At 38.1% G+C, this 15,658-nt stretch overlaps 1 protein-coding gene across 4 annotated transcripts in view; it reads left to right on the top strand.

The window, feature by feature from the left end:
- Window position 1: 1 nt before the first annotated feature.
- Window positions 2–15,658, top strand: part of HECTD4 (HECT domain E3 ubiquitin protein ligase 4) — a 78,058-nt gene continuing 62,401 nt past the window's right edge. For 3 of the 4 annotated variants that reach the window (XM_068911429.1, XM_068911427.1, XM_068911428.1), the window contains exons 1-3: window positions 38–280; window positions 12,135–12,652; window positions 15,226–15,315. In XM_068911429.1, coding sequence (XP_068767530.1) covers window positions 110–280; window positions 12,135–12,652; window positions 15,226–15,315 — 779 coding nt within the window. In that variant the 5' untranslated portion in view covers window positions 38–109. Of the gene's footprint in view, window positions 281–12,134; window positions 12,653–15,225; window positions 15,316–15,658 lie in introns of all 4 variants that reach the window. The other variant, XM_068911430.1, reaches the window with a different exon arrangement.

Genomic DNA, 15,658 nt, shown 5'->3' with positions numbered 1-15,658 from the left:
CGGCACCCAGGCCGCTGGGGACCCGCCTGCCCCCGCCCTGCCCCCGCCATGGGCGGGTAGCGGGACCCGCCTCGCCTCAGCGCTGCCGAGCCCCCCCACCGCCCGCGCCATGGGCTCCCCGGCGGCCGCCTCGGCGGCGGCGGCCACCGACTCGGCCCAGTGGCTTTCGGTGAAGGAGGAGACCATCTTCCTGCACGACGGGCTGATCCGGGTCACCGATTTGGCCGAGCTGCCCAGCGAGATCATTGGGGTGGCCGAGCCCGGCGACACCGAGCTGGAGGTGAGCCAGGCCCGCGGCCCCCCGGGCTGGGGCCCGGCGAGAGGAGGAGGGTGGTGATGGTGAAGGGGGGGGGGTGGAGGGAGAATGACTAGGGGAGGAAGGGGGGGGGCTGGGATGGAGGACGATGGATGCGGGTGGAGGGGGGAAGATTTGGGGCAAGGACCCCCCTAGTATTGCAGCAGTCCGCTTGTTTGAAGTCTGATTTATTTGAAATAATGATGAAAGTGGAGCTGGGCAGCGGGGTGGTGAGGAGCTAATGAAGATGGAGGGTGAGGAATTGGCGCTATCTCCTTGTTTTGAATCTGTAGGGCTGCAAAATCTCAACCACATTCATGCATTTCAAAGTGGCCTTTGGCTCAGTTATTTTTGTTTACTATTTTGTATCTTTTTGCTGTTACTTTTTTATGACTGGTAATTGATCTGCCTTACAGGATAAGATAAGATGCTTTGGGTACTGGGGTATCTAGGTATTATATTCATGGCATTGCTAGTGATCGTTTCTAAAGAGCAAGGAAGGCAACTGAGATTTTTCCTCTAGCTCTTTGCCTTCTGAAAACTGCTGGGGATTTTGGCTGTAGTCAGACTGTACAGCTGTTTTGTTTTATAAGGAGACAGTGAAGGACTGAGTGTCATGGATTGTAGGTTACATCTATTTTGTAGACTGCATTTTTTCTTCCCTGTGTGCCTGCCTTCTCTCTCACTCCGCCCTCTTCTCCAGCAATGTGGCTTGCAATGACACAGGGTCTTTGTCAGAGGAGCTGAGCGGTGTGAACTGAGAGGGAATGGTTCAGCAGGAGCTTTAGCTATGTGCTGTGTTAGATCACAAGCAGTTAGGCCGCAAAACCCTTTTGTGAGGCTTTGGCTGCTAACTGGGGTGTTGCTGAGAAGAACCTGTGAGCCATGCCAGGTGCAGAGGCTTGCACTTCTGCCAACATCATTGTTAGACCTGTGACACAAAGTCTTTATGGTGTTTCTGAAAACTTCCTACAGCCTTATCTAAGGGAAGATTTTTTTCTTTGTTCTTGCTGAATGTGCGTTTTTGTTTTTGTGTGATGTGACACTGGGGGTTGGGTCTAGATAGCCTTAGCTGCTACCATGAAATGGATGTTGGCAAATATCACATGAGCAGGAAAAGAGAGACTTTTAAGGTGGATGACTAATCTCTGTGTGTATAAGCATGGAGTGATTCTCCCTTGTGATCAGAGTCCACTTTGGCATTCAGTACAGTTTGTATTTGAGAATGTATTTCAATTCCATTGCACAGTTCTAGAAACAGAATCACGTCTAATAGATGTGTTAGAAAGCTAGCTGCTCCTACAGCATTATTACTCTGTCATGTGGTTATAAAGGATACCCTTTTTGAGGAAAAAATAATCTCTTCATTTTAAGATCTTACAAGCTAGAGCAGAAATATGTTTCAGCATGAAACTTGACATATAGCTTCACTTGACAACCACTTTAACACTGCAGAATTTTGTGTTAACGTTAGGAAAGACTCTGAAACAATAGTCATTTGAGGGAGACAGGGATGAAATTAGTGTCAGTATATCCTGGCCATTATGACACTTTCATAAAGAGTGCTTCAGCATTCCTGTGCCACTGATTCACGTTATCTTTCTATTTCTGTGTGTTGTGCACGCTTGCAGTATGGAACTTAAATAAAAATTACTCTTTGCTGTGGTAGTCATTTTGGTCTATAATTTTAAGGCACAGAGTATTAAAGCATTTTATTTTTTTCCACTAAATGTATGATGACCACAAATGACTTATTTTTCAGGTCTTGATTGTAAAATCATTTCCAGTTTGGGGTGTTGAGAGGAAGGGTTTTAAAAAAAAAAAAAAACCTGACATTTCAAGTAGTATAAATGTAAATTAACTTGCTCATAACTTTTCTGTGCCTTTGTACAAAAATTAGGCTACCTTAGCAAACTGGAATGGCTTTGAGGAGCCATTTTGTGGAAATAGGTGCATGCATCTTATTTAACTGTGGTCATGGATTCGACTAATTCACTAAATAGCGCATTTGCACTATTTCTACTCCTACTTGCCATGTAATAAGTGTATTTGAAAATGGTCCGAATAGACATCTCTCGGGATATGTTATTGGAGAAGGGTAGGAGATGCTACAGCTGCTGCTTTGATTAGTAAACTTCTTTAATACACGTCTTATGCTTTCTTCGTCAATAGTAGTCAGTACCCCGATTAAGTGCTTGATATGAAGTTCCCAATTAAAAATGTGGTATAAGCTTTTGAGGTTATTTTTTCTTTTTTGCTTAAATAACCCCTTGAAGAGTTTATTAGTGAATGATGTCAATATATTTGGATATGTTTCTTTTGTCCTCCTGTTCAAAGATTTTCTTTTTCTCCTGCATTTCTTTCTTTGTAAAGAAAGTGTTACAGTGCTGGCCTTAAGCCAAGACAGGTTTATGAAAATTTAAACCTGTTGTTTTGACTTGCGTAAGATCTTTTTTCCCTTAATAGCAGATTGCAAAAGTCTTAACTTTCTCTTATGAAGACAGCTTGTTCTAGGAGTATGTTTAGGTGTAAAGAGTTTTTTGGTTTGGACTTTTTTGTTTCCAATTTTGATGTGATATAAACAATATATGCTAATTTTTAAGACTGCTCATCAGTGTATTTGTAAAGTATATGAATTATCAAATAATTACTCGTTTTTTTTAAATAAATTTTTTTGCAATGATGCGCATAGAAAAGCTGCTGCTATGATGGGCTTCACTTTAAAATCCTCTAGTCAAAAAGAAGTCTAGATGAGTTAGCAATTGTGCAAGCCTTTTCACCCATACTTTAAAACCGTTCATGTGGAGAAAGCAGTTCCAAAGTGCACATGGTCTTGTGCTTCTTTGGGACTACCTTATGTGCAGTAGCAGGTAACAACTGGAGAGGTTGTCCTATTTTATCTGATCCCTGTCCTGGTTGTAAATGCCTGCACAGGAGGGGCAGCTTAATGGAAGGTGAGCTGTTCTTTAATGTGCCACAATGGAAACTGCAGCACTTCCAGAATCCTCCCCTTCAGACATCTGTCACAGGGACAATAACCCCTGGGAGAGGAGCAAGATGTATGTTTGAGCATAGTGGTGCCTTAAACCATCGAGTTTAATCTGCCCCTGAGTAAGAGTCAGCATGCTGAAATTTGTAAACATGTCAATTTATATTGCTGACATGTTGACCCTGGGTAATCTAATTAAAAGGACGCTGCTGAACAGTGGTTATTCATATAGATCATGACATTATGGTAAATAACATTCACTTGATTCTAGTCTGGTTACGTTAAATGGTTGATGTACGTTATTGTTGTTGTTCTTCCATTTGAGGTGGCCTTCTTCCTGATCTCCAAGTTTGTGTCCAGTATTTTCTTAGTTTTAAATTTGCAGCATCAGCAGTTCTTCAGCTAACTGGTGAGAGGTCCAGTTAATTTTTTCCTGAGGAAGTAAGTGGGAAGAAAGACCAATCTTTGATATATAGTCACAATATAAAGTAGAACAAAGTTAGCTGTCGCTCCACTGTTAACTTGTAAACATGCTCCATTTTACATAACACCCTAGCAGAAAAAGGTCATTAGATTACCTACTCTTGCCATCCTTCCAGGTTAGCCTAGAGAAGTCCTAAATACCTGATTTTTATGGGAAGCTAGAAACGTAGCTCGTACCTCTATAGCTATCTGTCTGGGTCATGTGTATGTCTGTCCTCATTTGATGTTTTGACTCTTGTCAAACTCTATCTCTGTAGAAGGGTAGAGTATGAGATGCCACTGGGCAGCTGTTGCTCTGCAGTATATGTATATTTTGATTAAAAGTAAAAAATAAAGGTGACATTCTTTCCCCTCTCCACAGTACGGTCTGGGCTAGCCCTCTAGTGAGAAGTTGAACATCTGAAGTCCAATATTTCTGTTTTAACAGCATGTGCCAATCCTGTGACAAACTTGTGCTTTCTGTCAAAATGATTTAGGCTTGGAGATGTCTACTAAACTTCTAACTTTCACCCATTTTCCTCGCAAACTAACAAAAACACTTTGTCATTTTTCTCTGACTGCTGAAAGAGAGTAGTTCTCTGTAATTACCTGGGTGAGTGCTTTCCACATCTTTTCTGGTTGTGACTCTACTTTCTTCTACAAGCTTCTGTCAAGCCAAAAATCCCTAATGCCAGCGTAAACAATTGGCTTTTTACTAAGTGGATGACCCCTCTTGGGGTCACGACCTCTAGCTTGGGAACCACCTATGGGGGCATTTATGTCAGACTTGTAACTTTCCTATTCCTCTGTCTTTGGGATCCTCTCCCACTCAAAATACTCCAGTATTCCTCTTTGAGAGTGTTTATAGCTTTCAAGAGTAACACCAAAATTAAGTCAGTTCTTGAAACTAATTCTGCACAGAAAGATAACCTTACAATGTGAGCCTTGGAATATTATTTTTACAGTTGTGTGAGTTATCAACACAACTCTTTGTATCAGGATGCTTAAATTCTACAGGAGTTGATGACACTTTCAGTCATCACTACAAGTCTCTCACTTGCCTTCTGAAAGGACTCTTTGAAATCTTGATCATTTTCTATTCAAGCTCATTTTCGTTAGCTAATCTTTGCATGTACCACCAGTAAAGCTTGATTTGATCTCTAGCACAGCTGCTGCTGTTCCTATCAGTTATTGTAAGATGACCTGTTTGAATTTGATTAAACTTCTTCCTATGATATGGACTACTGCTTTTGGGCTTTTTTAAAATAATGTTCTAATTATCCTGATAGAGATATATTAGAAAACTTTTGCTAAATGGTAATTCTGCCAGCATCTTTTTTCCCAAATGTAGTGCATGTTATGTATTGCAGCTGATAAGTTGAGTGATTCATGCTCTCTGCTGCTTAAAAGGTCGTTTTTCTGCCTTTTGCAGGCGTTTTCATATACTGCTTAATAGAAGCCAAATAAATGTTTTAATAAATAAATGAACAAAGTAAAAAATGAAAAATTTTAATATCTTATTATTATTATTTATTTACAGCTTGCCTGTATGCTGTAATTGGTCTCAGATGTCAAGGTTATTTGATAAATTTGCACAGGTACAGACAGATTACGTTTGGTACAATATTGTGTATGCAGTAAAAGATACGAGTTTGGTAGTGCTTTTCTCAGAGCAAGCAATTATATTTCTAATGCTTTCACAAGGGAAAATAGTTCATGCTTTTAGCTGAGTTGTCAAAAAGCTGTGCTGCTATATACGGTATGATAATATGAATCAATAGAGGCTGTGAACAAAGTGATATGGTTACAATCTCTTGGAGCGGGAAAAAAACAGAATTATCTTGTAATTTTGGATTTTAAATTGAAGGTATATATTTGTGGTGTGGTTTTCAACTGCAACACTAAGAAGCCTAAGGTAAGTACATAGCATCTCCTAAGAAATTATAAAAATTGAACATCTAAAACAGGATAAGAATGTTTCCATATAGTTAGTTATTGTATAGACTCACAGGCATATGAAACAGAAAGTCTTATGGAGGGCTTAGAAAAATGTTTTAAGAGAAATCAAGCCAGTGTTTTCACTAAGCCATCTTCGTACTGTTTCTTCAGAAACTGCCCTGAGCAGAACTGCTAGTACCCAGCAGAGCAATAGAAAATAGAGGACTAGGAATCTGTATACAATGTTGCTTATGGGAGCAGTTTAAGTTTTGGTGTATATTTCAGTTTTCAGAGTATCTTAAAACTGATAGTTCTGGCATTTCTCTTACAGACTAATCTATAAATCTTGGAATGCAGTCTTTCCTATATGATTTTCTTTATATTTTTAAAGACAAAAGAACTAAATAAACAGTGCTCCCTGTTTGTTAAGTCTGATACAAGGAGGATGTTCTTGCAGCTATAATGTGGTACTGAAAGTGAGGTAGTTAACATTTTTTCATGCATCTGTTAGAGGTATCTTATGATTTGCAGATTGTTACTTCCTTTCTGTATGGCTTGTCCCTTCTTCTGTGAGATGAGAATAATAATTATTTCCTGCACAGGGTATTATTGGTCTAACTGATATTGGGGAAAAATGTGCCACTATTTGCACAAAAAGAGAACTACTCCTTGAAAAGTTCTGCTAGTTGAATTATGTAGAGAAAGAATTAAATGCTATTTTGGAGATGTAAACATTTTAACTTGCAGTATATAGCTATAGGAAAAAATACACATTTTCATTGCTCATCAGTTCCCTATACAGTGGAATTGAAACTGATCAATGAAACCAGCTTACTCAGCCTGAGGCTGTAGTTTAAGCTAATCCACTGTGAGGGCTATTACAAAAAGAAAAAGTCCTTATTCCCTTCTGCTATTGGCTGTGCATTTTCCACCTTTGCCATTCCACCTACACGTATGTGTAATGACCAGTTCCGTGACCTGGCTCTAAAACAGAAAACTAGCCCAAAAAGAGGGTGGGGAGAGGTTAGTTATTAGAACACAAACACTACTGCCAGCCCCAGGGAGAGGAGGAGGGGACAGGAATTTCAACTAGAGGAGAAAACAGTACCTTTTGGTTGCAGCTTACTTTTAAACTTACTTAATATGGTCATAAAACCCCAGGCTAAAACTCTTCATATAACTTAGTGCATCTTAATTGTAGTACGTCCTATATTGTATTTACTTGCTGTAGAGAAACCTTTTACCCTAACAACAGTGAATGCCAGTGACTGCTTTCTGGAACAGCATTGGCAAAAACATCGATTAATGGGAGGACTTATTTGGTTAAGGTCATGTAGTGGGATGAAACAGGACAGAAATTGTATACCACAGGAAAGATGACATCCTTCTTATAGCAGCTGATCTAAAATTAGGTATCTTTTGTGCCTCTCAATGTTGAAGATGTTTTCCATGACCAATTAGAGTGATTGAGCTTTTGGATTACCCATTTTCTAATGAAAATATTTATTGAAATTGATTAAAAGATTCACTAAGGAAATAATATTTAAGGACCAGATATTGCAAAATTAAAGCAAAGGCAATAAGCTTTTTATAAACACCATTTTTTATTATACATGACTGCAGGTTATTAAGCCTGAGACTTCAAAAATGTACATGTTTGAAAGGTAGCCTTTGCTAACCAAAGGTGGACTTGAAGTTGGAAAACAGATAATAATTACAGTTGTATTGTATGAACTGTAATTTCAAAGGGACTAGAGAGTAGGGTTCTTAGTTGTAAAAACTGCCAGCATGATATTTAACCTACTCATAAAATGAGATTTAGAAAAGTTCCTTTTAAAGAACAATTCTTTTTTTATTTCTTCCTCTAATTCTAACGTCTTGATTGTTGAATGTTTGCAAACATTCAGATACGTTGCTTTTTGTTTTGTTCACCAGAAGTTGTTATTTAAAACTTTATATTTCTGCTATAAAGATTTTTTTCTAGTTTTATAATATTGATCGTTAATTCGTCTTATCTAAAGGCTCAAACTGAATGATTTTAACTCTATCAATGTACTTAAGGTAGATAGGCTTCTAAATTTTTCCATCAGTTCTCTTTACATTTGTCTTCCTGAAATGACTATTGAATGTTAAGCATCAACACCTTAACTTCTTCATTTCCAAGTCCTCCTAACGAATTAATCTGTGTTATTTTTATAACTTGGCTAGTTATCTTTAAGTCCTCTACTATTGTTTGCTAATTCTGAATATAGTATGTATGTTTAGATTTGTCTTTAGTATTCTTCCTGGAAGCAGATGATTTTTGTACATCTACCTGATGGTGTTACTATTGAACTGCTATTTCTGTTAGAGACCGTCTTTTGAGATCTAATGTAAGTAGGTACTTGGGTAATGTGTTCTATGGCAAAGCAGTGTAGTTCTCTCATTTTCATGCTTTTAAATGCTTTTTAAGCCTTGTTAGCCAAAAATGTTTTGTACTGGGAACTTATTGATTTACTGGTTCAGCTGAAGGCTTTTGAAGTGCTAGCTTTTGGTTATCTGCTCTGAGACTTCCCTAAGTGTTATGTAGGAAACTGTAGAGGTAAGATGCCTGAGTATCGCTTATAAAAGGATGCTGGAAATCAGTCCTAAATGAGAGCTTCAAACTTGGGTGGAAATAGAGAGTCACCAAAGAGGCAGGGGGAAGGGGAATTTTACCGCTTGTTGAGCAAGGAGTAGTTATTGGTTCGGTCAAATACTGAAGAGGTCAACTTGAGTAACAGAGATATGCACATCTGCAAGATAATGAATCTATGCTTATTTTGACAAAGAGAACGGTCAGATTATCTCCTGGATAGGAAGAGAATAGGCTAATTTTGGGGAGAAGGATTAAATCTTGCTGGGGGATTTAAAAAGGCAGATTGGCTATAAAAGCTAGTGTATTCTGCCAAGAGGAAAGCTTCTCTAGTGGGTACAGCCTTGGGCAGAAGATATTCACAACAGCAGCCGCTGACAGGCATGTGCCGGGAAGGTCTGCAGTAAATCAGCTGGGTAAAGGGCGGGGGGAGGGCGTTCTGGTCCAATGATGAGTTGAGTAACTAAGTAGAGTTGACGTAGATTTCCTATCTCTTTTCTTTGCTGTGTCTTTTATAAGCACTGATAGTTGCATTGTCTGTTTTGGGTTTTGTGAATAAATTTTTGTTGTTGTTGTTTGAACCTGCTTTGACTTCAGAGATGCTTGAAGATTAACAAGCTTTGCCTGAAGATATGAGAAAACTGTAGACAGTGTGCTGAGGACACCTCGGCTGTGATTCCCTTGTACAGTCTTTAGCCTATGTGAAGGGAAGCAGTATGTATGGCATGGACCAGCTGAAGCTCTAGCATTAGTACCAGGTCAGAGAGAAGTGTATTTTGTTAATGAGTGAGAACTAGAGCAGTTCCTTGGTGCACGCCACATCTTGAGGAGTGTCTGAACCCCGGGAGCTCCCAAGTTGTCATAACCAGTTGTGAAAATTCACAGTTTTGAAGCTCCTTCTTGGAAGTAGGTCTAAGTACTTACTTCTGGTCAATAAAACCTCTTTTGAGGAAAACGGACTTTAATAAAGTTCTTTAAAGATTCCTGTATAGTAGATGATCTTGCACCTCTCTTCTAGTATTTCGTTATTTTCTGAAAGTGCAAATGGTTACTTAGACCTTCAAAATACTCTGAATGATTAAAATTTTTTTCACTGGTTCCATAATCTCTGGATGATAACTAGCTGATGTAAATGGCTTTATTTTCTAACAATCTGTAAGTCTGTTTTTTGGTAATCATCTTCTAAATCTGTTAAGTCTAATATAGTTCTTTTCCTCTTAACCCAAAATAGTACATATTTATTTTATGAAAGACCAAATCAGAACACTTTTAACAGTTCCAGGCATACTGTACTATGCTTAAAAAGCAAACTATAAACTAAGAGGTCAGTAAGAAAATGAAACTTCAACAGGAAAAGACTTTTAATCACCATACCTGTAAATATTTGCCACTGGCTTCTTGTCTTCGTTTATAAAAGACTGACTAATAGGTAGAGCAATATGCGAGATGAATGATTGATCTTCCTGGAAAGTTCTGTGGGACATGAAAAATAAGAGTGCAGAGCACACTGAGTGACTAATTTTTATAACTGTAGCTTCGGTTGGACCCTAAAGAGAATGGCAATTTTTTTAAGATTAATATCCACAATGCAGACCTTTCTGTAGCAGTATGATTACAGCTTGGTTGGAGAGACCCCACCAAATGTGACACTGATAACCTGAAGGAAGCTGGAAAACATGCATTAGCTGCAGGAAGAACTGAATTCATCGTTAGTCTGTTGCAGTTAGACATAAATGTTTCGTTGAGTTTGCAATTTGGCGGAAATAAAGCAATTCTGATGTGCTTGTGACTATTTGACCCTTCTGATCGTTATTCCATACTGGAGATAGTTTGGGTTCAACATCCAAATGAGGTTGTACAAAATTTGTGAATCAACACAGTGATATACAGGAATTTGTAGTTTAGGTAGGCACAACTTTTGTGCTGTTCATTACTATTTTACATTACATATTTTATGTCATTATGTATAAGAGTAATTACTATTTGTTATTATTATTAAGCACTATTGAATATTATCTGGCATGGATTTCAGGGTTCCAATACATTTATGGGAGGGAGAGAAGACCATAGATCACCACCCCAGTAACACGGAAATAGTGCTTATTAGAATGTAAAAGTGAAAAACAAGTAATTGTATCATGATTCTCTTTTGTGGAGTCTGTCATTAGTATACTAAAGACCATAGACGTTTTTCTTCAGTATTTAACTCTCGAGGTGAAAACATTTTGGTTTTCTCCCTCCCGTGCTGCAGCTGGTTATTACTTAGTTCAGAATCCTTCCCATGTTTAAAATTTAGTTCGAGAATGCCAAAACCAAACTGTTTTAGAATGTGATTTTATCTATACTAGCAAACAGTGAAACTTATTTTTGAGACAATAGAATGCATAAAATTAACACTTGAGGTAGCTATTGTAAATGCATATGTATTTTAGGGATTAATATTCCTCATCTGTTCAAAGGCATTAATAAAAAACACTCTTGAGTTTTAAACAGCTCAGTATTAACCTTTATTCAGGTATAATTATGTGAATTGCGTTTTAAAGTGGACTTTTCATGACTATAATGAAAAGCGTTTGGGCTCTGATGAAAAGCTGTTTGATTGACTGTAGTAAGGGTGGTTGTAGAAACGACGGATGTGATTTGTCCTAAAGCATTTGATCAATCCTTTCAAAAGTCTACAATTTAGACATAACCATCTATTTCATATTCTGTGTGACTATTGCCTACAATTAAAAAAAGTATCGATTTACCCACTGCATCTCTTAATCTCTTACATCCCCCTTCCCTTGACGAATTAAAAAGAGTGGGGAGGGACAAGTTTTCAGTGTAAAGATGGACCAAAAAGTGTGTTTGGGGGTGGGTGAGACAGGGCAGTATGGCATGCAGGCAGAAGTCCATTGGACACTGTATCAGAAAACGTGTAGCTCATCGCTTTCTTGTGAAGTGGGCGTAGCTTAAGTGACTTTGATCTCTGCTGTTGTGTGCTGCAGGGAGAAAAGTTGTCTGTAAATTACCTCAGACTGTGAGTTCTTCCAAGTACTAGGCTTGGTACTAACCCATAAATGTTTATTTTTCTGTTGTGATTTGCTTAATTTCTGTTGTTCCAATTTTATCTCCAGTTTTCCCTAGAAGTGCCAGAAAGACCTCTTTCTTCTGTCTAAAATGATGATCAGACTTTGAGGTTTTGAAACTATATCAGCAGCTGGGATTATTCTGAAAAAGGTGTAGCTAGGTGCAATAGGATAGAATTGAGGAAGAAAAAAAACAGAGTAGGGTGAAAATATAAGAAAACTGTTGGTTCATTTTCGAGAACTGATGGTGTTCTGGTTTGAACAGCTATAAAACTAGAACGTGTAGATTCTTATTACAAAATATTGTTCACCTATACTGTTCATTAAAAGGGCTGTAAACACAATAGGGTTTTTTTTCCCCACAGTCCTTTTGGGTTTGTTAGCAAAGTTCCTATGATTACAGAATATGCTCCAGGGAGCAAATCTCTAATTTCTGGAGATACAGATTTTAAAGAAGAATATGTATTGAATAATATTGTTGTTGTTTTGGCATCATGGTTGAAAGTTAAAAAGTTACAATGATGGTCCCCAGTCCCAGGCTTCAGTAGCAATGCTGACCTAATAACAACTGATTCCATACCACTTGCTCGCTCTTTGGCCTCCAGTTTAACTTTATTCACGTCTAGAAATTTAAAAAAAAAAAATCCCACAACATCTTGTGGAAGACAGCTGATCTAGAAATTATGCTACAGGCATAGGGTAGACTTTTAGCCTTTTTATTATTGTTATTATAAAAAATACCAGCTTTTTTCCTCCTCCTTTCAGATACTAACGTTTGAGACCAAGAATCCAACAGAGCTGGCTGAGCGCTTACGATCTGTGTGTGGAAACCAGAGCAATGCTTACGCTCGACTGCTGGAGTACCGACTAAATGCTTTGCGGGGACTCTGGAACGCCCAGCGCCAGCTAGCCTTGGAGGAGCAGCATGACCGGGAGAGCTCGGGTGATGAAGAGGCACTGGCCTTGCTCAAGCGTCAAGGCCTGTTACAGCAGCCCGAACAGGCCCCGTTTACTTCACGAATGGGGCTGCTATTGGTCTTTCCCCTCATTCAGTCTCAAAGTAGAACAGACCCTTCTCTCTGTAACATAACTGCTGAGGTGCTATTGAATTGCCTTCGCGACTGCCAGCCTTTGAGTTTGACTAAGGAACCGGCTGACTGCCTCAATGGAATAGAGTCTTTGCTGTGCTCCTGGCTGGAAGAAACTTCTGCTTCTGGCCAACAGATTCCATATAAACAAAAAGAAAATGCTGCTGCCGCCCTAGTTGCCTTGGCTTGTGCAAGGTAAGGAAACTACACTGAGATTATGTTGTGGTTGACATTGGTAGTAAGTGTTTGTGTTTATAAGCGGTCAGTCAAAAATGAGATGATCACCCTGCTGACATGCATTTTGGTTTACATTAATCTTTTTCTTTCTAATATTAAAATAGTGGTTTGGAAAGGGCAAAACTAATAAGCTAAGCATTTATTTTTTGCATGCGTTTAGCATATGTAAAAACAGAAGGATCTAGGTTACAAAAGCCTCTTGTGCATATTGCTGCTTCTACTGCAGTGATCTATTCTAGGAATGGTTCCAAATGTTTTTTTATCATGGGAGAAAGTTGTCTCGTTTTCCCTTTGTGCTGCCACTCCAGTCCTGTAGTTTATGCACCTTCATTTGGCTGTAGAGAGCCTTACTCGGAAGGTCAGGGCGATTTATTTCAAATTTCAGTGTTGTCCTGTTTAACTTCTGGAGGCATTTTTTCGTTTAGTTGCCAAGGAAGAGTTCAACTAATATAGGTTGAACTATCCAGTGCCCTGAGTAAGTTTCGCACAGCAAGTGTCATCTAGCACAAACTGCCTGTAATAGATAAAGATTTGCTTAGGGGCAGGGAGGTGGAGGATGAGGCTTGGGGGAATGAGGGAAGAGTATCACAGCGTTTTGAAATTTTGGGGAGTTCTTTTTTGTGTGTGTGTGTGTGTTTTTGTTGGTGGTGGTTTGTGGGTTGTTGTTTGTTTGTTTTTGTTTTTTTTACTACAGCCTTGTCCATCAAATATAACTCTAGTTTAAGATGCTGAAGTAGAAGTTCTCAGCAGTAGTTGTCTTGATTGCTTTGGGGAAGGGTTTATTTATATGAAAAACGCATTTAATTTCTAGTATATGTGGTCTAATGAAGTCAATAAGGAATCTACGGTATGTGGCTTCTACATTGATAGCACCTTCCCAAAAGGCAATGTACTTAACTGTAGCTCAGATAGATAAATTATGTCTGATAAACAGAATCTCATTTATTTTTTCCAGATGTAAATTTTTAGGAAGTGTTGAGTGCTCTTTTGCAATTGAACTTGTTAAAGAGCTAAATTTCAAATAAAGCTTTTTAAACAAAGGGGTTTTTTTATTCTTTGCAAATTTGTCTTGCATTGCTTACAGAGGTGTAATATCTTGCAATGATTACTGTTTGCCTATGAAAGCCCTGTATTTTTCATTAAATTACGTGTACCATGTATTGGGTTCTATTATAAAGAAAAAACCTTTAAAATGAGACAATTATTGAGATTCCTGCTTGCAATCTTGGGTGCTTCATCTTTCTAAGAATGAAACAACAGGGTGAGTATTGATTTAAATAATTAATTGAGCTACTTTGAAGCATTCGGTGCCAATTTTCTCCAAGATGAGGTTTATCAGTGGAAGCATACAGCTGAAAAAGACAATAGGGGGAGCAGGGTTTTAGGGGTGGAGGCAGAGGCTGGCAGAGATACGTCTGACCATGTGTGACAGAAAGTAAAAGGCCATGTACAGCAGAGTGCATGGAAAGGAGCTCTTCGATTGATCAGTCATGCATCTGAAAAAATCAATTCACAACTGGCTATTATCACGTCTAAGGCACAGGCGAGATTCCTCTATTTAACCAGGCTGCTGTATCTGGAAATAAAGCCAACCACATCTTTCAGAAAATGTGACTTCTTCCTAATACCCTGACCGTTAACATGGAAATTGTAAATTTTTTTTTTTTTATGACCTCCATATCTGTTTCTTCCTAGGGGGGGAAAAATGCATTTTTTGCTATGTTAAGATACAGAATTTGTAGGTTCTCCAAAAAAAATATGGAAATTATCAATGAACACAAATTAGAATTAGAATTACAAACTCCGTATGTTTGTAAATATCACAACTGTTTAGGTTTAATGATTTCTGTTTAGATTTTGTTTTGTTTTCAGAAGAATCTAGTCTTATATGCATTTAAATATACCACTTCAGTAGGGCAAAAGCTTCCCAATTTGTGTTTGGAAGCCAAAATAATCAGACTCTTGATAATAAATTAATTAGTTTGGTCTTTTCCATTTTAGTCAAGAAAAAAAATCCTGGCCCTCTCTAGCTACGTCTGCAGTAGCTCTTATTAATGCTTTGGCTGAGTCCCAGGAAAACCTGCAAATTTGTTTGAAGATATAAAAATGGTTAATTGACTACAAGAAATATAGAAAGTTGTTGTCTGTAATAGATGCAAAATTGAGGTGTTTTATAACATGCCTAAATTGCTTTTACTGCACACATGTTATTTATGACACAGCCCATGGTAGCTGATCTCCCTACCTGCATGGTGCTTCCTCCTCTTTCAGAAGAATACTGTGATTAAGACTGGCAGATAGCCAGCATTCTTCCTTTATGTTACCCTTTCTTCCTCTTTTCGCTTCCTGCACAACAAAATGGAAAATCATCCAGAAAAGAAATGCAAATTAGAAAAGGTGTTTGATGAAATATCTTGGATATTTTCTCTTTGTGATACCGGATATTATATTCTACTTGTTTGCTGTTCTCTGTGTGCATTCAGTCTAGTTTCAATAGACATCTTTAATTCATATTTTTCTTATCCTTTTAGAGGGTCGCTGAAAACCTTTGTTCATACAGTACATCTATTACAGAAACAGACTGATCTAGGATCCTTGCCTGTGGCTGATGTATTATACAGGTTTGTACTGACTTTTCTAATTGTAGCACTCTCACATCAGCTCTGAAAATGTGTAAATGCATTTATGGATACATGTCTTTTAACAGTAAAGCCATTTAATCACATTTATTGAAAGCTCTAGGAAAGATCAAAATGTAGTCAATTACAGAGGGAGATACATTAGAAAGGCAAATCTAAAAGGATCTACTAATTGTTTGGGTTTTTTAATTAATTATTGATGATTCCTTTAAGTGGCTTATGAAGTCTAACAGAGTAACATTACTTCAGAAATATCTTTAAGATTAACTTCTGATTTAGCTCATTTTTGCAGTCACCGTTCGTTCTCTATATGTCTTGCTTTATT

Source organism: Struthio camelus, chromosome 17 (assembly GCF_040807025.1).
Source record: "Struthio camelus isolate bStrCam1 chromosome 17, bStrCam1.hap1, whole genome shotgun sequence".
Taxonomy (NCBI): domain Eukaryota; kingdom Metazoa; phylum Chordata; class Aves; order Struthioniformes; family Struthionidae; genus Struthio; species Struthio camelus.
Note: the sequence above shows the minus strand (reverse complement) of the source record. Positions and strands in the feature narration are given on the sequence as shown.